This window comes from Megalopta genalis, chromosome 1 (genome assembly GCF_051020955.1).
Source record: "Megalopta genalis isolate 19385.01 chromosome 1, iyMegGena1_principal, whole genome shotgun sequence".
NCBI lineage: Eukaryota > Metazoa > Arthropoda > Insecta > Hymenoptera > Halictidae > Megalopta > Megalopta genalis.
Window position 1 is genome coordinate 5,411,458 of NC_135013.1, and position 21,884 is coordinate 5,433,341.

Consider the following 21,884-nt stretch of genomic DNA (forward strand, 5'->3'; position numbering starts at 1 on the left):
AAGGAGTGCTGTCGATGCGACAAAAATCGCGCAAATGCAATCTTTTGTGCATAATCAGTCATTTTTGTGCATAAATCGTCGGCGGTGCTCGATGGTTCTGTTGCAGCTGTTTAACCCTCGGACAGCGGAATATTAATGTTATTAAATAATAATATTGTAGAATAAGAATAAGATATAGAATAATAATAATATTATAGAATAATAATGTTTTCAGCAGCGGCGTTATCGACGATGTTTATAATTAGATCGCGGTTCTTTGCGCAAAATAAAAATGTTCGTCGTCTTCTAGATCAAACAGGGATTACAGAAAAATGTGTTTCTTCCTTTAACGGTGTTAATACGGCGAAAATAATGCTATAGTATACAGGGTGTCCCGAAAATGTTTTGAAATCCGGAAATGGGAGGTTCCCGAGGTCATTTGAAGCAACTTTTTCCTTTGCGAAAATGTTCTCCGAGGCTTCGTTCACGAGTTATTAACGAAAAAGCAGTGACCAATGAGAAGCGAGATCAACTGGCGCGCGGCGGCCGAGTCAGCGAGCGGTCGGAGCTCGGCTCCGCTCATTGGCTCGGCCGCCTTGCGCCAGCGGAACTGGCCCTCGCGCCAGCCGAGCTCGCGTCTCATTGGTCAAGCGTTTTTCGTTGATAACTCGTGAACGAAACCGCGGATTGCATTTTCGCTAAGGAAAAAGTTGCTTTGAATGACCTCAGGAATCCCCTACTTTCGGATTGCGAGACATTTTTGGGACACCCTGTATTTAAATTCTTCCTCCGTCTTCACTGTTCTACGTTTCGTTTATTCGTTTCTGCTAAAAATGCATAAAATCCGCAATCCATTTTCAACAATTCTGACCTTTATACTCAGAAATTTTTCTAAACATATTTTTTGAGATATTCCTCGCAGATTTTTTATCAATAGTTAGTAATTTGAAGGACGATTTAACACTAGATTTACGGAACCCGACAAAATGGCGGGTCATTAATTTCTTAATTCACGATTATTCATATCGCGTAAAGGTACATTTATGAGTTATCTATTCAGTTTATACGTTACTTACGGCAAATTTTACGATATTTATTTATTAATAAATTTTTTATTAATTATTATTTATAATTATATTATTATTATTATTATTATTATTATTATATTATTGTTGTAATTATAATATTATTATTATTTTATTATTAATAATAATTTATTTATTAATAAATCAATACGAGTCAAGATTGACCCAGTCACCGCACAGCTAGGGTTGAAGGGACTCGGAGACGCGCGAGAATATTTATCCGCGGCACCGGCGAGACGATTCCTGAAATATGGAGTTGCCGATCAAACGGACCGTTCGTTTTTTTATTTTGCGCCACAGTGTTTTTTGCGGCGCTAGATCGAGAATTTCCGCGAGGCGACCGTCGGAAGAAGGTCGCGGTGACACGGCGCGACGCGACGAGCAAGAAATAAAGACGCGATTTTAAAGCATCGCTGGCCCCGTGATCGAGCATGAAGCCGGGCCCCGCGATTTGTGCGAAACTCGATTGCAGCCGGTTCGCACGATCCACGAAACTGGATCGGATGTGTATCGAGGCGCGAGGAAACAACGGACGACCGTTACTGGCCGAACCTTCGCTCCGCGGATATACACCGGTGTGTCGGGACTGGGGGGGCACGGGGAGCGAGATCTTATCGGATCGATACGGATCGCGGATTCCTACGGACCGCCGGATAATTGGACGCCGCCGGATAATTTCGCCGGGGAAAGTAAATGAATACGAGCGATCGATCCTCGTCGCGGCTGGACGCAGCTCTCGCGAGCCTCTAATTGTCGATGAATTGCGGGACAAATCGCCGGGGGGTCGGTTCTTTCGCTTCTCGCGAGGGGGGGGCCTAACTGTGATCGCGAACACGCGAGTTCCCCCCCCCCCTCCCTCGGAATCGATCGCAAATCAATCGAGTACCCGTATTTTCTTCGGAGGCCGCTCGCGGTTGGGAATTTCTTTCCCGAGCAGATTCGGCTGCGATCGTCGCGTTGGATATACGTCTATAGTTCGCGGGCTTCGGGATATTTAGTATATATTCGTATCTATATTTCAGGATATATACGTAGTATATAATATATAATATTATAATATATTATTATTATATAATAAAACATTACAATTAATATTGTAGTTAATTATAATATTAATTGTAATGTTTTATATAATCATATAATTAATTGTAATATATTATATATAAATGTGTTAATATATAGATATCCTGATACTATTATATAATTATTATACGATTATATTCTTATATTACTATATTATTATATTATAACATATATATTACTATTATATTATGTTATAACATATATATTACTATTATATTATATTATAACATTGTAATTAATTATAATATATTATATATAAATGTGTTAATATATAGATATCCTGATACTATTATATAATTATTATACGATTATATACTTATATTACTATATTATTATATTATAACATTGTAATTAATTATAATATTAATTATAATGTTTTATATAATCACATATAATTAATCATAATATATTATATATAAATATGTTAATATATAGATATCCTGATATTATTATATAATTATTATACGATTATATTCTTATATTACTATATTATTATATTATAACATTGTAATTAATTATAATATTAATTACAATGTTTTATATAATCATATAATTAATCGTAATATTAATTACAATGTTTTATATAATCATATAATTAATCGTAATATATTATATATATATATATATATATATATATATATATATATATATATAAATATATATATATAGATATCCTCTCTGATACTATTATATAATTATTATTTTCTTATATTACTATATTATTAGATTATTAATAATTCCAATATTAATTTAAACATTTTATTTTTATTTATTTCTTATGCGAACGGGGTGGATCCTTTGTTACAGAAGGATCAGACAGCGAATACGCGAGTACCAGTATATAATAATAATAATAATAACAATAATGAAATAATAATGATAGTGATGACAGTAACAATAATAACTAGACCACGGATCTTTACGCAAAATAAAAAATGCATCTGCATCATTTGCAGGACACAGAAGCGAAGTACAATTTTTGTTTTACCTGAAATAATTGTATTAAGTTGAAATTAATACATCAACAGTATCAACATCTTTTAATATTTTCTCAAGTTTATATTCCATCCAGCAATTTTTCCCACGAATGCATAAAATTCGCAATCTAGTAACGAACAGTAAGACAAGAATTGATAACGATCGCATAAAATATCGATGGCGAAGCGGGAAAAAAATATCGAGAAAATTTGCAATAACCGCTTGCATCGATAAATAATTGTTTTAAACAATTTCCATTAAACTGTATAACTATGACTATTCACTAACTATAACTACTTCACCTCTTCCAGGTGGATCAAAATTTATCCCACGGTGCACGAAAAGAGGTAAGCCAAAAATGCGCCATTTTTTAACCCACCAAACCCCGACGAGTCAGAGCCTCGGGGATTAAAAGTCGTTCCTTCAAGAATGACCAAGTCAAAGTGCGAACGCGTATCTCGTGTACAAATAAATTTACGTTCCACGAGCGTCGTCCATTTCGCGGGATCGAAAGACGCGTCCCGGCGTGCGCGTGTAAAAGCGGCATCCAGCGGAGCGTGTAACGCGTTAACGTGCTATTTGTCGAAGCAATTAAGCATGTTCCCGACAGGGCACCGATCGGCTAACAATAAGTTAGTGGTCTGCCTAGTAACGCGGTCTCGCAAATTTCTCTTCCTCTTTCTCTTGTCAGACCGGGCATATCGCGCCGCTGCCGCTTCGCTCCGCGCCGGTAAAAGCCGGTCGGCACGGCAGAGTACAGTTTCGCGGCATAACTCGCGTTAATCCGACGTGTCCGCGTGAACACCGTGACAAGTCCCGCGCTTTCATTGGCCAGTCGGCCGGCGCGGATCGCAACCTCCGCGCTCGGAAGGGCTCGGCTCATTTATCTGCCGCGCGTCGAGTCCTTTAATCCGGTCCGCGGTCTTCCACGAGCCTTTCCCCTCCCCCTCGGGACGATTTTCGAGCGTGCAAATATCTCTATAAATCTTCCGGGGAGCCGCCCCCCTCCACCCTTCTAATTACCCCGTCCAGAGCAAACGCGAGGAGGAACCTCGACCCGTGACCGCGAAAAGTCACCCCCCCCCGGCCGACTTTGTTCGCTTTGTTTGGCAGGATTGGATCCGATTGGATCCGAGGAAATCCGCCTCGATCGACGCGCAGTCATTCTTAGGAGTCATCCCCGGACCTCTTCGTTCGTTTGTTCGTTCGGTTCGTTCGTTCGTTCGTTCGTTCGTTGGCTTATAACCGATGACGCATCGGTTTCGCATCGCCGTGATTCACGGATCATCCCCCCGTGGTGGTCGCGCCTACCAACTTCGCAGAAACAGCTTGTTGATGGTCGATGCTCCCTCTCGATCCCAACTTCTGATGGGAATCCCGGAAATTCGCCGGCGAGCGTGTGGTGAGTCATCTTCTTTTGCGCGAGACGCGCGGATTATCTTCGTTGCTTCGAAAGGTCATCATTGTTTTAAGTGGACCGTGTAATGGTACACGATGGCGGATTTCTAATCGGCCGCGTTATCGAAACGAAGGCTAATATAATACTTGCTGCGTGGCGCGAGTGTTCGGTTTCCGTGCGAAAAGCGGAGGAAAGAAGGTTTTAGAAAATATTACCATAATGCATGATTTATTCGCTGGTAGGCTTGTAGGCTGATTAGGCTTATTGTTTATTAGGATCTTTTTTGTTGCAAAGCACAGTAATGTCTCTCTAATTGACGCTCAGATTATCCACGAAAATGGACAATTTTCGACAATTGAACTGTTTATTTTGAAAGTGGCATAAGTCACTTTACCGCAATGAAAAGTGGTGATCTTTTAATGTTTATACGAAATTATTTATACTGAGAAAAATATCGGTATCCTGAGATAACAAATACAAGTAAATCTTCTCGAAAGTTAGCATCCATATTTTTAAACGTGTTAAAACGCAAACCCTTAAATATATCGACTTAAAAACAAAGTGACTTATGCCACTTTCAAAATAAACGGCTCAATTATTGGACAATTATTCGAGGCTTGCGGTTTATTTTTACAGTTACGAAATTGTCGACAACTATAGAAACGAGCTGCAAGGCTCGAGCAATCGTATCTCATCTTCCCAAATTGGCCATTTTTGTGCACAAGCTGAGCGTCAGTTAGGGAGACATTACTGTAGCTCATCTTCAAGTCGTTCTAAATTTGTATCATCGTTTGTAATTATTTTGTTCCGTGGAAATAATTAATTTTTACAAAAATTGAGATGTACTTAGTATATATATACTTGAATCGTGTCACAGGACACTCTTTTATCTCTCACATTTTTTGAGATATGGCAAATTGAGATATGTCGAATTTTCGTTTCATTTTTTAATTATGAGTTCGGTGGAGTTCGGTGTTCGCGAAAAAAATACGAGGAGAAGAACGATCGAGAAACGAAATCATTTCGGTACAATGTTCGCAACATGAAAATAGAGTGGACGTTCAATTGAATTGAATTGAATTGAATTGAAGACAGAATGTGTATATTTTCAAAAAGTTTGTTTATTAAAACAATGCATTTTATTTTCAATATTCTATTCCAAGAAAAACCCAAATATACGTCCGAGTGATATAAAATGACAAAAAGTTAGGTTTAAACATATAATTTTAGTCGCTATATGTTTTCTTCCGCTTTTTGTATGTTTTTTTGTATGGCACATGTTTCACGTATGAGAGAAATATATACATCTAATTAAATCACAATTAGTTTATATTTATAACACTACCGACGCACGATTATTCTGGTTTACAATGGAACAGAGCAGGAAATCAAAGCGAACGGACTCGCAAATATTTATTTATTTATTCGTATATACGGCCAAGAACCCATTTTTGCAATAAAACAAAAAAACAAAAAACTGATATTAACACTAGATTTACAGAGCTCAAAAAAACAGCTGTTTTATATTAGTTTATAAAAGTAACGATAAAACGTTTATTCTGATTTTTAACAAGTGTTATTTGTAACGTTTACGATATGAATAATCGTAAATGAAAAAATTAGTGACCCGCCATCTTGACAGGTTCCGTAAATCAAGTGTTAATATTAGTACAGAAATCAGCGAATCAGCGATTTAGGTGAACACTTTATGGAAACTCGATCCGAATTTTGCAACATTGGCTGAAAATATGCGTATTTAATCGCTATCGTCATCAACGATTTACAGAGTCCTATGAATAAGGGTCAATAGCGCTAAATTTCGACGAGTAGAGCGAGTAGAACGAAGTTCTAAAAAAGGGCAGTGCTGACCTATCAAATCGAGAATAAGCTTATCGTTCATTTTGCAATGAAACAAAGGCGATCGCGAACGACGGAGATACATACAGTAATGTCTCTCTAATTGACGTTCAGATTGTCCACGAAAATGGACAATTTAGGGATTTATTCAAGCGTTCTTGCGGCTCGTTTTTATAGTCGTTGGCAATCTATAACTATAAAAAACGAGCCACAAGGCTCGAATAATCGCATCTCCTCTCCCTAAATTGTCCATTTTTCTGCACAATCTGTGCGTCAGTTAGAGAGACATTTCGAAGCCCGCGGACAATCCGGCGAGTCCAGAAACTCCGCGAGGCCCCAGACTTGTCGAGGCGGTCTCTCGTCGACGACTTCGCGAGCCCTTTAAATTTGACTAATGTCCTTATTTTATCGCTATTGTCATCAACAATTTGCAGCGTCCTATGAATAAGGGTCAATAGCGCTAAATTTCGACGAGTAGAGCGAGTAGAACGAGGTTCTAAAAAAGGGCAGTGCTGACCTATCGAATCGAGAATAAGCTTATCGTTCATTTTGCAATGAAACAAAGGCGATCGCGAACGACGGAGATACATACAGTAATGTCTCTCTAATTGACGCTCAGATTGTCCACGAAAATGGACAATTTAGGGATTTATTCAAGCGTTCTTGCGGCTCGTTTTTGTAGTCGTTGGCAATCTATAACTATAAAAAACGAGCCACAAGGCTCGAATAATCGCATCTCCTCTCCCTAAATTGTCCATTTTTCTGCACAATCTGTGCGTCAGTTAGAGAGACATTTCGAAGCCCGCGGACAATCCGGCGAGTCCAGAAACTCCGCGAGGCCCCAGACTTGTCGAGGCGGTCTCTCGTCGACGACTTCGCGAGCCCTTTAAATTTGACTAATGTCCTTATTTTATCGCTATTGTCATCAACAATTTGCAGCGTCCTATGAATAAGGGTCGATAGCGCTAAATTTCGACGAGTAGAGCGAGTAGAACGAGGTTCTGAAAAAGGGCAGTGCTGACCTATCGAATCGAGAATAAGCTTATCGTTCATTTTGCAACGAAATAAAGGCGATCGCGATCGACGGAGATACATATTTCGAATCCCGCGGACACTCCGGCGTGTTCAGAAACTCCGCGGAGCCTGCGGCTCCTCGAGAAGGCCCCAGGCCTTACGTTCGACGAGGCCCCAGACTTGTCGAGGCGGCCTCTCGGCGACGACTTCACGAGCCCCTTTAAATTTGACTAATGTCCGAAACGATTCCGAACGTCTGTACGACTGAATTGCTCGAAAACCTGCCGCAAAAGGGGGAATGAAAGCCCGTGCGCCCTATCTGCGGGTTTTGCAGCCCTTCTATCCCCGCATTATTGTCCGCGATCGCGAATGGACACGTCGGCCCCGCGCTGAAAGAAGCTGAAAACGGGATAAAGAGCCGGCAGAAAGGAAACAGGGTGAAAGGGGAGCCGAGGTGAAAAGGAAGAAAAAGTGGCCGGTGAATGCGGCAAGAAAGAGAAAAGAAAGAAAAAAAAGTGGAGATCGCCGGGACGGACGAACCGGAGGGGCGAGCGCAACCCCTACGGCTCCTGCGGGGGTGCCGATCCAATTTTAATGGCCGAACGGGACTCTCTGACCGTCGAACTGCTATGCGTTCGATACGCGATCAGATATTCTCTCGAATTACATAATAAATAAGTGAAAAGCGATATTCGCTGTTACGTTCGAGCGTGATAATCAGATTGTCGATCTTTCTTCTGCGAAATGAAAATGATCTTTGCCGACTGCGACAAACGAAAGTCAGACAGAAAATTCTGTCTTCCTCGAATGATTTCAGGGAATTTTTGTATATATTTTTTCTCATATATTTTTAGTTTATTTTATTTTACTTTACTTTATTTTTATTTTATTTATAATATATAAATATATTGTATATTTTTATTTTATTTTATTTTACTTTATTTTTATTTTATTTATAATATATAAATATATTGTATATTTTTATTTTATTTTATTTTACTTTATTTTTATTTTATTTATAATATATAAATATATTATATATTTTCATTTTATTTTATTTCACTTTATTTTTATTTTATTTTATTTTATTTTATTTTATTTTATTTTACTTATAATATATAAATATATTATTAAATATATTCTGTTTTTCGACTGTTTTGTATTGTGTCCACCCATCGCAATAATCAGACCGCTGATTTTTATGCAAAATAAAAACTTCTACAAGATGATCGCGAGAAACAGGAATGGAATAAAAGTAAACTGTTTCTTCAAATCATTTAGATAAGTTGAAAATAGTGTAACAACATTATCAAATTCTTCATGCGTCTTCACAATTTTATATTGCAGTTGCTAATTTCTGACACGAATGCACAAAATCCGCAGTCTAGTAATAATAAATGCATAAACTTCGCAGTCCAGCGACAATACACAGCTACTCACCGCGAACAAGAAAGTTCGCATTGCGGAACGAGTTGCGCAAAAGTTAATTTCTCGGTTATCGGATTAACTATTGAGTCGTTGCGAAAGTGATTTCGGTTTTTCAAACAGATAGCTTACAACAGGCATGGGCGAGTCGCGACTCGTGGGAGCCAAATGTAATTCTTCGGATAGGGTAAGTGTCGGTATTACTGCGGACGCCCCAAATATTGCGGTATTTTATAAGAATAATAAAATCGGACATTTTATAGTGTGTAATCTACTAAAAGTGAATCTCATAATTTTTTGATATGTTTGATATTGATAATTTATGATATACGAGCAATACAGCAATCGCAGTTTTAATTCATTTATTGACTTGCGATTTTCGTTAATAGCTTGTAAATAAAATCGCGGATTGCATTTTCGCTAAGGAAAAAGTTACTTCAAATGAACTCAAGGACCCTTCATTTCCTGGTAGTACCATAATTTTAGGACACCCTATATAAGTATAATATATATATACATATAATTAATAATTACTACTATAATATATAATTCATAATTACTACTATAATATAATTATAATATCATTATAAATATATATTATAATTAAAATATTAATTTCGGAGATCCAATATTTCCTGAAAAGTAAATATTTGAGTTAAAATTAAAGTTAAAATATATTTAAAGTTAAAGTTGAGTTAAAGTTGAGTTAAAGTTAAAGTTAAAGTTAAAATATATTTAATATATTAATCTATTAATATTTCATATATTAATATATTAATATATAATCTATTAATATTTCATATATTAATATATTAATATATAATCTATTAATATTTCATATATTAATATATTAATATATAATCTATTAATATTTCATATATTAATATTTAATATATTAATATCAAGTATATATACTTGAGATACAATATATCTCAAGTCGTCTAAATTTACTCGCGCAAAACGTCCTATTTTCTCCGTCAAAGTTCCCCTCCATTAACAAACCTCCACTTACCCCATTCTCCGCGCACTCGCGCGACACGAGAAACGATATCACATTGTTTCTTCGGCGCTGCAGAACGCGGCTCCGTCCGTGTCACGTGCAGCAATGAGCACGTAGTAATAATAATACCGGAGCTTGCGGCTCGCGGTCGAAACGACTCGGCAATGCGCGCGGCTCACAAAAACGCCGAAATTACTTTTGCAACACAGGCCGATGTAGACCGTCGCGTAAGAATCGGTGAGTTCCATCGGCGATCTCGCGGAACCAAAAAAAGGAGGAAGGAACACCCTTCGCCGCAAGGACAAGACAGCGAACGCCATTAATGTTCGTCGTCTCGGTACGACGCGGCGGAGCGAATTCCGCGCGCGGCGAGCCGCCGCCGCGGCGGAAAACGTTGATCTCGCATAACGGCTGGCACGGCCCCGGTGACAATAATAAGTGAGGCTGGTTCCGCGGCGGTAAGTTGCAGTTCGCGGCGAAGGGAGAGAGAGAGAGATTTCCCGCGGAACGTCGAACGGGAAATCCAGCTCGCGAGCGCGGCAGACGGGCCGCCGCCTGTTAAAATACACCGCGGCGTCCAATAACGCGTGAGAACGCGGAGACACCGGCATCAATAGCGTCTCGGTTCGCTTCGGCTCGGCGGGTGGAAAAGAAGACGCGGGGCGGTTCCCGCCGCGCTCGACAAGGGGTAGCGTTCCTTCGACATGCTGACGCGGATCGACGCACCGACTACGCGCGTACGCGAATTTCCCAGGGAGCCCTACGTAGGCGGCGAACCCGCATTGTATCGTTTCCCCGAACGAAAAACATGGATCAGAGCCCTCCCCGCCCCGGATATGACGGGTCCGCCGTGATTCTTCCCTTTTCTGCGGAGCCAGACACGGAGGCTCGGAGACTCCGCTTTCACTCGAAGATCCCAATCTTTTGGTGTTCCCACAGGATCCATAGAATTCTTGAGCCAGACCAATCGGGGAACGGGACAATTTATGTGTCGCGCGCAGGCATCCGGCTCGGCGCGGCGCGGCGGCAGGACGCGCGGGGCTGTCTTATTGTCGGACGGGAATTGCTAATTTGTCAGTCTTCGGCTGTATCGGAGATTGTTCTTCTGTTCGTGCGACCAGGTCCCGCGGAACCTCCCCGATTGCATTCCACGGCCGCGACCTTCGCCCTCCGCGCAAGATGTTACGCGCTCCGCTTCGAGATAATGCTCGTCGTTGCTTGCCTCGACGGAGATCCGATTAGAGCTTTTGCTACTAGGCGGTGAACCTTTGCTGCTCGGTGCAGCAAATTCTCTGTAATTGACGGAGACCGAGTGACACGATTCGGAGGCAATTCGGGGGCCACGTGATACAATTCGAAGGCAATTCGGAGGCCACGTGACACGATTTGGAGACAATTCGGAGGCACTTGACACGATTTTAAGGTAATTCGGAGGCCATATGGCACTATTAGAAGGCAATTCGAAGGCCACATGCCACGATTAGAAGGCAATTCGGAGGCCACATGTCACGAATTGTCTTGAAAATTCGGAGGCCATATGATACTATTCAAAGGCAATTCGGAGGCCACGTGACACGATTCGAAGGCAATTCGGAGAGCATACGCCACGATTTGAAAACAATTCAGAGGCCGCGTGCCACGATTCGAAGGCAATTCGGAGTGCACACGCTACAATTTAAAGACAATTCAGAGGCCACACGCCACGATTACAAAGCAATTCGGAGGCCAGATGCCACGAATTGTCTTGAAAATTCGGAGGCCATATGATACGATTCGAAGCCAATTCGCAGGCAACATGACACAATTTCAAAGTTATTCGGAGGCTATGTAACACAATTCGAAGGCAATTCGGAGACCACGTGACACGATTTAGAGGCAATTTGAAGGCTGCGTGACACGATTCGAAGGCAATTCAAAGATCACGTGACACAATATGAAGGAAATTTGAAGGCCATATGCCATGATTTCAAGGCAATTCGAAGAGCACATGCCACGATTCGAAAACAATTCGAAGACCACGTGACTTCTTCAATTGCAAGAAGCTGAAACCACTTAGAAAATTCATTCTTTCTTGAATAATTTCAGTGAGCTGAAAATAACGCATAAAGCATTCTTAAATACTTTCAACCTATTCGAAGACAATTCGGAGGCCACATGACACGATTTGGAGACAATTCGGAGGCAACTTGACACGATTTTAAGGTAATTCGGAGGCCATGTGACACGATTAGAACGCAATTCGAAGGCCACATGCCTCGATTAGAAGGCAATTCGGAGGCCACATGCCACGAATTGTCTTGGAAATACGGAGGCCATATGATACTATTCAAAGGCAATTTAAATGCCATATGACACGATTCGAAGGCAATTCGGAGTGCACACGCCACAATTTAAAGACAATTCAGAGGCCACATGCCACGATTAGAAGGCAATTCGGAGGCCACATGCCACGAATTGTCTTGAAAATTCGGAGGCCATATGATACGATTCAAAGGCAATTCGAAGGCAACATAACACGATTTCAAGACAATTCGGAGGCTATATGACACAATTCGAAGGCAGTTCGGTGGCCATGTGACACGATTCGAAGACAATTCGGAGGTCACATTCCACGATTTCAAGGCAATTCGGTGGTCATATGACACGATTCGAAGGCAATTCGGAGAAAACATGACACGATGTGCGAGATAAAAGTTTTCTTCTTCAGTTGCAAGAAGCTGAAGCCACTTAGAAAATTCATTCTTTCTTGAATAATTTCAGTGAGCTGAAAATAACGCATAAAGCATTCTTAAATGCTTTCAACCTATTTGAAGGCAATTCGGAGGCCACGTGACACGATTCGAAGGCAATTCAGAGGCCACAGGCCACGATTCAAATTCGAACCAATCACCAATTCACCTACTACAGTAAATTCTCCCTAATTTTCCCTCAGCTAGCAAACGAAAATAGACAATTTCGAAAGAAACGACACGATTATTCCAATCTAGTTGTCAACAAACGAGCCGCGAGGCTCGATCAATCGTGCCACCTCTTTTTCGTCTCCAAACGAACCGTCAATTAGGGAGAATTCACCGTAGTCGCGAGTGTTCGCGAACGAAGCGCGGATCGGCGAGAGACGATCGGGATACCGTAGAAGGGTTAAAGGAGCAACACGAGCAGACTTTCACGCGGGAATTCTCCCGGCTAACGAGATAATGGTCTGTTTACACAGCGGCGGAACTTTCGTCATTTTCGTCAGGCTCCTCGTTGCCAGGAGGACGTTTCGTCGTCGTTTCTTCCTCCCGCTTGTCGCGAGCGTTATAATTGCAGTCGCGGATCCGCTCTTGGCTAAGTATCGCGGAGAGATATATCCAGGTAGAGAGAGAGAGAGAGAGAGAGAGAGAGAGAGAACTGCGCGGAGAGCGCGGCCGAGGCCGCGGCACGGAATTCCTGCGGACGCAGGTGCATCTTGTGGCTCGTGGCCGAGGAAGGAAAGAAGGCAGCGGCGGCGGCGGCGGTGGAAGACGAAGAAGAAGAAGAAGAAGAAGAGGAGCCGGAGGAGGACGGGAACGACGAAGACGAGACAGGAGTCGAGTTCAGGGGACTTGGAGGTCGTTTCGTTGGTAAGCGAGCATCGCGGCCAGGTTACCGGCTCTACGATACAGATACATAGGCGTCGGGAGGCTGCGCCGAGAAAAAGAGAAAGAGCCGGATCCGCGAGAAGCGGGAGAGAGGGAGAGACAGAGACAGAGCGGGAAAGAGAGAGAGAGAGAGCGGGAGAGGGGCGGCGAGACGGCGGAGACGGAGGAAACGCAGAGATGCAGAATGCTAAAGAAGGCTAGCTCGAGCTAGCGACCTTCTAAGGCCGCGTCGACCGACTGCTCGCCACTCTCTTCGGCTTTTTTCTCTCCTTCCTCGGCCGCCCCCGGCCCCGGTGCCCCCCTGCCACTCTGCCCACCTTCCCAGCGCGCCCACTCTCCTCGGCCAGACATTTCTTACCTCGTTGACGATGAAAGGCATCGAGCGCATCGGCCGCGAACGATGGAAACACGGAAAGCTCTCCGCTGCCTCGCGGATCCTCGCCGCGAGGATCCTCTTTCCACCTTGGGCCTGGCGTCCTCAAAGAACCGACTGCGATCGCCTGCTCCGCCTCGACGCGACCTTGTCATCCTCTTCACCTTCCTGCCTCCTCCTCCGCCTTCTTCCTGCGATCGTCTTCCGCACCTTGATACACGGCTTCCTTCCGATATTTTCAATCGGGGACACCCAGAATATCGCTCGACAGGACTCGGGACAGCTCTTACAGACGTCGAGGAGGACTCCGGACGCAGCGAATCTGAAATTGGAGAGCACGGAACGAGCACGTTGTAGGAGAGCGGGAATCGCAGGTGCGCTTTCCTTTTTTGCGACCGGCGAAGCTCGCAGCCGATGCACCTGGAACGCGTATTCGTTCGAGAAGCGTCGCCGATGGACAAACCTGGTAACAATAAGTTTCTATTGGGAACAATGATCCGTGGGAGAAAGATCGGCGCTCGCGATCCGATGGTTTTTTCACGCTGCGACGGATTATCTGGATCGCGTATTGTTCGCCGATGTAGGACAACGGACCCGGTTACCGTGGCCCGACCAATTGCTGTGCCTTCGGTTCGCGTTCGAAATTATGTCGAATCATTTTTCTTCGAAATTTCTGCGATATCATTTCTTGCTCGGGATCTTCTTCTTCTTCTTCTTCTTCTTCATCTTTCTTCAGATTCGACTTTCCGGATGAGGAATTTTGAACGGTTCGTTTTCGGACGCGATTGTATAGTATGTGTCAAGCGTTTTAACCCTTTGCGCTCGAAGCCGAAATACGGAAAAATTTCAAATAGCTTTTCGGACTCACGGTATTTCCATTTTATAAAACCTAGTGCATTTTATGCGTGTTAAATTGAATTCTGTGACTCGTGCAACAGTTACGGGTTTAGCGGTTCTTCAAATATGAACAAATTTGATCGACGAAATTATCTTGGAACGTGACATAGCAATTTTTAATGGCGCCTCGGAGTCGCCGCTCGAGTGCGAAGGATTAATATTTTTATTTTGTTTATTTTTGTACGAATACGGTAAATTCTCCCGAATTTTTATTCTTCAGCTTTTAGACAAAAATGGACAATTTCGGAAAAGGAGACACGATTGTTCGAGCCTCGCAGCTCATTTTTACAGCTGCCGATTGTCAGGAATTATAAAAACGAGGTGCAAGACTTGACATAACCTTGATTTAACCTTGACATATCCTCTTCTTCCCAAATTTCTTCTTCTTCTATTATTTTTTATTACAAGCTGAAGAAAGATTAGAGAGAGTTTACTGTAAATTTAATATGTCTTATGCGACAATCGTAAAGTTAATTACGTCTGAAAACGAACCGAAGGCACAGTAACCGGTCAGCCCACAGTATACAGCTCCGATAGCCTAAAAGTTGGACAAGAGATCGCCGTTTTTCCTCTTTGTTACGGTCGATTTACGCTTACGTTGCGATTTAACCTTGACATAACCTCTTTTTCCCAAATCTCTTCTTCTTCTACCATTTTTGATTGCAAGCTGAAGAAAAATTAGGGAGAATTTACTATAAATTTCATATATCTTATGCGACAATCATAAAGTTAATTACGTCTGAAAACGAACCGAAGGCACAGTAACCGGTCACCCCGCAGTATACGGTTCCGCTAACCTAGAAATTGGGCGAGAGATCGCCGTTTTTCCTCTTTGTTACGGTCGATTTACGCTTACGTTGCGATTTAAGAAAGAAATCGATGTTAGAACGCAAACAGGAAACTAGAGACCGGGCGAATTTGCAGCCCGCGGCGGGTATAAAGGTCAAGTGCCAAGATCGTTCTCGGCTTATTTTGGTCGGAGGTGCGGCATACGGCCGCGATAAAGACGTAGGGTAAGCGTAGGTATTACACCGCGGTATTTCTCAACGAAGGCGAACTTCGACGGCGAAAATAAGACCTTTCCACGCCGATAAATTGACAACATACCTATTATTCTATAACTTGTATATTTAACGCTAGATTTACGGAGCAGAAAAAATTACTGCTTTATATCAGTTTATAAAAGTAATATTGAGAAGGTATTCTGATTTTTCTGATTTTTCAATTTATTCTGATTTTTCAATTTATTCTGATTTTTCAATTTATTCTGATTTTTAACAAGTGTTGTACTGTAACATTTGTGCTACAAGTAACATATAAATTGAACAAATACACATAAATGCATCTTTACGACACGAATAATCGTAAATGAAAGAATTAGTGACCCGCCATTTTGACGGGGAAAATAAGACCTTTCACCACAATAAATTGACAACACACCTATTATTCTATGACTTGAATATTTAACGCTAGATTTACGGAGCAGAAAAAATCACTGCTTTATATCAGTTTATAAAAGTAATATTGAGAAGGTATTCTGATTTTTCAATTTATTCTGATCTTTAACAAGTGTTGTATTGTAACATTTGCTACAAGTAACATATAAATTGAACAAATAACACATAAATGCATCTTTACGACACGAATCATCGTAAATGAAAGAATTAGTGACCCGCCATTTTGACGGTGAAAATAAGACCTTTCACCACAATAAATTGACAATATACCTATTATTCTATAACTTAAATATTTAACGCTAGATTTACGAACCAGAAAAAATCACTGCTTTATATCAGTTTATAAAAGTAATATTGAGAAGGTATTCTGATTTTTCAATTTATTCTGATCTTTAACAAGTGTTGTACTGTAACATTTGCTACAAGTAACATATAAATTGAACAAATAACACATAAATGCATCTTTACGACACGAATAATCGTAAATGAAAGAATTAGTGACCCGCCATTTTGACGGGGAAAATAAGACCTTTCACCACAATAAATTGACAACACACCTATTATTCTATGACTTGAATATTTAACGCTAGATTTACGGAGCAGAAAAAATCACTGCTTTATATCAGTTTATAAAAGTAATGATGAGAAGGTATTCTGATTTTTCAATTTACAGTAATGCCTCCCTTACTGACGCTCAGCTTGTCCACTAAAATGGACAATTCCGGAAGAGCAGATACGATTTTTATAATTGTGGACAATTTATAACTATAAAGATAAACCGCAAGACTCGAATAATCGTGTCCCCTCTTCCCATATTGTCCATTTTTTGTGGTCAATCTGGACGTCATTTAGAGAGACATTACTGTATTCTGATTTTTAACAAGTGTTGTATTGTAACATTTGCCGCGAGTAACATACAAATTGAACAAATAACACACAAATGCATCTTTACGACGCGAATAATCGTAAATGAAAGAATTATATATATAGTGACCCGCCATTTTGTCGGGAAAAATGAGACCTTTCACCACAATAAATTGACAACATACCTATTATTCTATAACTTGAATATTTAACGCTAGATTTACGGAGCACAAAAAGCCGCTGCTTTATATCAATTTATAGGTAATAAAAAGTAATAAAAAGTAACACAATAAGAAGGTATTCTTATTTTTCTGATTTTTCAATTTATTCTGATTTTTAACAAGCGTCGTATTGTAACATTTGTCGCGAGTAACATACAAATTGAACAAATAACACACAAACGCATCTTTACGACGCGAATAATCGTAAATGAAAAAATTAGTGACCCGCCATTTTGTCGGGTAAATCCGTAAATCTGGTGTTGAAAGGAACCAAAAAACGTCGTCGCAATAATCTGAATTGACACACGAATCGTTCAAAAAAGAAAAAAAAGAAATACTTGCACCCTGTGTCCCGTGATCGTCGAGGACAATTTTTATGTTGCATAAAGATCGGCGTAAGGATCGGTGACGACAGTCCGATCCTGCGTGTAAGCGGCGCGCTGCGATTCGGCGAAAATGACACGGCGCAATCGGAGCGGCGACGATACCGCTAAGCGTGGAAGGTGAGCACGAGGAACGGTAATCTTCGGGAACAGAGTTAAATTGACCTCCCTCGAAGGAGGCGCGCGACGAACAAGAAAGACGAGGAGGATCGGTAGAACGAGGTGAATCGGGAGAGAAGTAGCTCTCGCCTTCCTGGATGTAAGAACTTGTAATTTCCCCGGGTCGGTTGATTTAATCTCGATCCCCGTGTCAATTCGATCGGGCCACTTTTCTCGGTGACCATTGACTTCGAAACTTTATTACCGTCATTATCGATCGGCGCGTATATCGGGCCGGCCGGCCGACCGGTCGCGGCGCAAGGCTGAATTTAATTCCCCGCGTGCCTATCGCGCGCGTCTCTCTTTACCTTCCTCTATCGTCCTCTCTGGCTTCTTACGTGCGCCGGCGGAGCGCCGCCGGTGGATCCCGCCAGGCCGATTCAACGGAAATAACTCCGGGACGATTTTATTAGCGGCGTCGGTTGCATGCCGCGTTGTATCAATTTGCCGATCGTCGCTTTCTTGCCGAGATTCGATCGAACGCCGTAGTCACGAACGCTTCCCGGCCCGACACCTGACAAATAACAGGCTAAGTGCGGGCATTTACCGCGGACGCGCCGAATACCGCGGTATTTTATAAAACCAATAAAATCGGACGTTTTACAGCGTGCGATCCTCTAAAAGTGAATCTTATAATTTTGTATGCGTTCGGTGTCGATGATTTATGAGGTGCAAGTAACAGCGATCGCGGTTCTAATTCATTTGTTGGATTTCGATGTTCGGAAGCTTGCGAGAACGTCGAGTATTATTTTGGTAATATCAATTACCAAAATTATTATTATATAATAATAATTATTATTAAATTATCAATGATTATTATCAAATAATCTATTCATTTTAGCGTTATTTTTTGGATAAAGTAATCGTTAGTTGTCTCTGGTTAGTTACTCAAGCTCGAATACATTAAAAAAATATATACATATATATATATATTGTATGTATATTTCTTGAATATATGTATATATGTATATTGAGGTGTATATCGAATATATGAATATACGTATATTTCTCGATTATTGTATTACTTAACTAAATTATTTAAGCTCGAATACATTAAAAAATGTATTTGTATATTTCTTGATTATTATACTACTTAATTTTATTATTTAAGCTCGAATACATTAAAAACTGTATACGTATATTTCTTGATTATTATATTACTTAACTTAATTATTAAAACTCGAATACATTAAAAAATGTATACGTATATTTCTTGATTATTATATAACTTAACTTAATTATTTAAACTCGAATACATTAAAAAATGTATTTGTATATTTCTTGATTATTATATAACTTAACTTAATTACTTAAACTCGAATACATTAAAAACCGTATACGTATATTTCACGATTATCATATTACTTAACTTAATTATTTAAGCTGGAATACATTAAAAACTGTATACGTATATTTCTCGATTATTATATCACTTAATTTAATTATTGAAACTCAAATACATTAAAAAAATGTATACGTATATTTCTCGATTATTATATTACTTAACTTAATTATTTAAGCCCGAATACATTAAAAACTGTGTACGTATATTTCTCGATTATTATATTACTTAACTTAATTATTTAAGCTCGAATACATTAAAAACTGTGTACGTATATTTCTCGATTATTATATTACTTAACTTAATTATTTAAGCTCGAATACATTAAGCATACACATTACATGTAAGCATAATTCTCGATTAATATATTACTCATCAATATATTTCATGAATTATTTTACATCGAAAGTCACGTGAAAATAATGCGAAACTTCGTAAAGACGCGGCGAAGAAATCGCTGCTCGTCTCGGAACGAATCTTTCAAAACGAAAGAAAAGAAAGATACGGCTTTAGAATCCGCGGTACTTAGAGCGGGCGCGTCTGTACCGACAGCGTTCGCTGTTTCGCTAAATGCGATTTAATTTATACGGATCGCCGAAGACTTCTATGTAAAGCGTAAAGAATAAAAAGACCGGCCTGGTTGGAAGTTACCTCGTCCGCATGAAATTTATCTCCGGGCGATCCGATGGAATTTATTAATGTCCAAGCAGTCCAGACGAGTTTCTCTCTGATTTCAGCGTCCGCGGGGTGACCGCGTCCGCAAGGACTCCGCCGGCCGGCGTAAACATTCCCAGTCTAATTATTATTGTCACGTTCCCCATAACTCTTTTCGAACGTCGCGGCACGTTTTAGCGATCCGGCGACATCTTCTTCAATCCGCGCGCGCGTTTATACCGCGAGGCGTATATGGCGTTAGGAAAGCTCTTCCGCAATAAAGTCCACTATTAAGTGTCATTAAGGCCTCGGAGTACTATGGAGAAGTATTAATGCCACCGGCGTGTAATGGACGACCGGGATACGTTTTCCAACCGGGGAAAAATTAGATTCCGCAAAGGTCGCTACATCTTCGCGAACACCGCCGGCCGAATAGCCGGCGAGAATTAATGGATCGTTAACCGTTCTCGCGAACGTTCCGAGAAAAACGCGCGATTTCTTTCAGCGGCGGCGGCGGACAGGAATTCCGGCAAAATCGAGCATTTCGAAACGGCGCGGCACGTCGTTCGATCGGCACGGATCGGCGGCGCGCGTCCGTCGACGCCGATACGCGCGCGGCGCCGGCACCTCGATTACAATCGGGCAAGGACTTTCCAACGTCAATTTTCATTTTTCTGTGTCCGACACGGCAACGAGCTCCGTCCTCCCGGAGGAAGATTAAACGATTCCGCGGCGGATCGGCCGCCGTCACGGTTAACAAGGACGCGCGAGCGCGAGCGCGGAACGAGGCGCGAAGAAGATCGAGCACGGCCGATGTCCGATCGGGACGACGATCGGGAAGATGATCGAGAAGACGATCCGGGAAGGACGGTCGGAGTGGAGCCGGGAAAAATCGGCGAGTAACGGCGCGGCCCGCGGCCCGCGGCGAATCTGGAATTTCGCTCACGTTATCGCTGAAACGTGGATACGTTTCTTGAAAGTCGTGGAAGCGAATAAAAATGCATCCGCGTTGCAATCACCTTTCACACCGGTTCACCTTGTACGTCCAACGTAACGGAATATTATTAAACGATCATTCCTGGAATGCCGGGCCGCGAGCCGCCGCTAATCTTTACCCGATAAAGCCGCGTTAATTCTAATTACGCGCGCGCGCGCTCGCGCGTACGCCGATCGCGATTGTTGCGCGCCCTCGCTTTTGCTTTCCCGAATGTCCTTCGCGAATCCCCATTTTCTTTCCATCCGTGATCGATTCGACGAAATTTTGTCGTACCGAGCGACACGGCCGCGATTCGGTTCATTTAGAATTTTAGTGTTCGGCACGGCGCCGGGTTAAATTCTGCAGGATTTCGTTGTTCAAACTTATTCCCGGTGCCCGGCGACGATATCCGCGGGCAATATCGAATTCTGCTGGAACAATTGACAAGGAAAATGTTGCTCCGTTCGGGTCGAGTTCCGTTCGATCTAATCGCGAAACGTACTCTGGCAATCGCCGCGATGAAACGTAATCTTCCGGTTTCCGACATCGATCGATGAATCGTCGCGATCTCGAGCAAGCTAGTCTCGTCGGCTGATCGAAGGAAAAGTGTTCAAGATCAAAGAGAGCTGTTTAATTTGTAATTCAACACTGAATTTACCTAGACTCTGTGCCATTTTTCTTGCAACGTCCGCTCCAATTACGCAATTTCTTCGATCAATTCCAGCGAGCGAGTCTCCATAATTTCGATAATCTTGACACGAAAAATAAGAAACCGGTCATTGTGACCGCTGCGATAGGTATAATATTAACAAAAAAATGTAACAAATGTAAAAGAAGAATGTTACAAAGAAAGTTAACACATAACGTCGACGTTTGATCCATCGCGAGGCATCCGACGATCTCGAACGCGAGCTAGTCTCGTCGGCTGATCGAAGGAAAAGTGTTCAAGATCAAAGAGAGACGTTTAATTTGTAATTCAACACTGAATTTACCTAGACTCTGTGCCATTTTTCTTGCAACGTCCGCTCTAATTACGGAATTTCTTCGATCAATTCCAGCGAGCGAGTCTCCATAATTTCGACGATCTTGACACGAAAAATAAGAAACCGGTCATTGTG

The 21,884-nt window shown here is 41.5% G+C and overlaps 1 protein-coding gene across 2 annotated transcripts in view; it reads left to right on the forward strand.

The window, feature by feature from the left end:
• Pdk1 (Phosphoinositide-dependent kinase 1) overlaps positions 1 to 21,884 on the forward strand; it is a 1,509,859-nt gene that overhangs the window by 1,322,986 nt on the left and 164,989 nt on the right. For both annotated transcript variants that reach the window (XM_076519275.1, XM_076519277.1), the window contains one exon: positions 3,437 to 3,472. In XM_076519275.1, the coding sequence (XP_076375390.1) occupies positions 3,437 to 3,472 (36 nt within the window). The remainder of the gene's footprint in view (positions 1 to 3,436; positions 3,473 to 21,884) is intronic.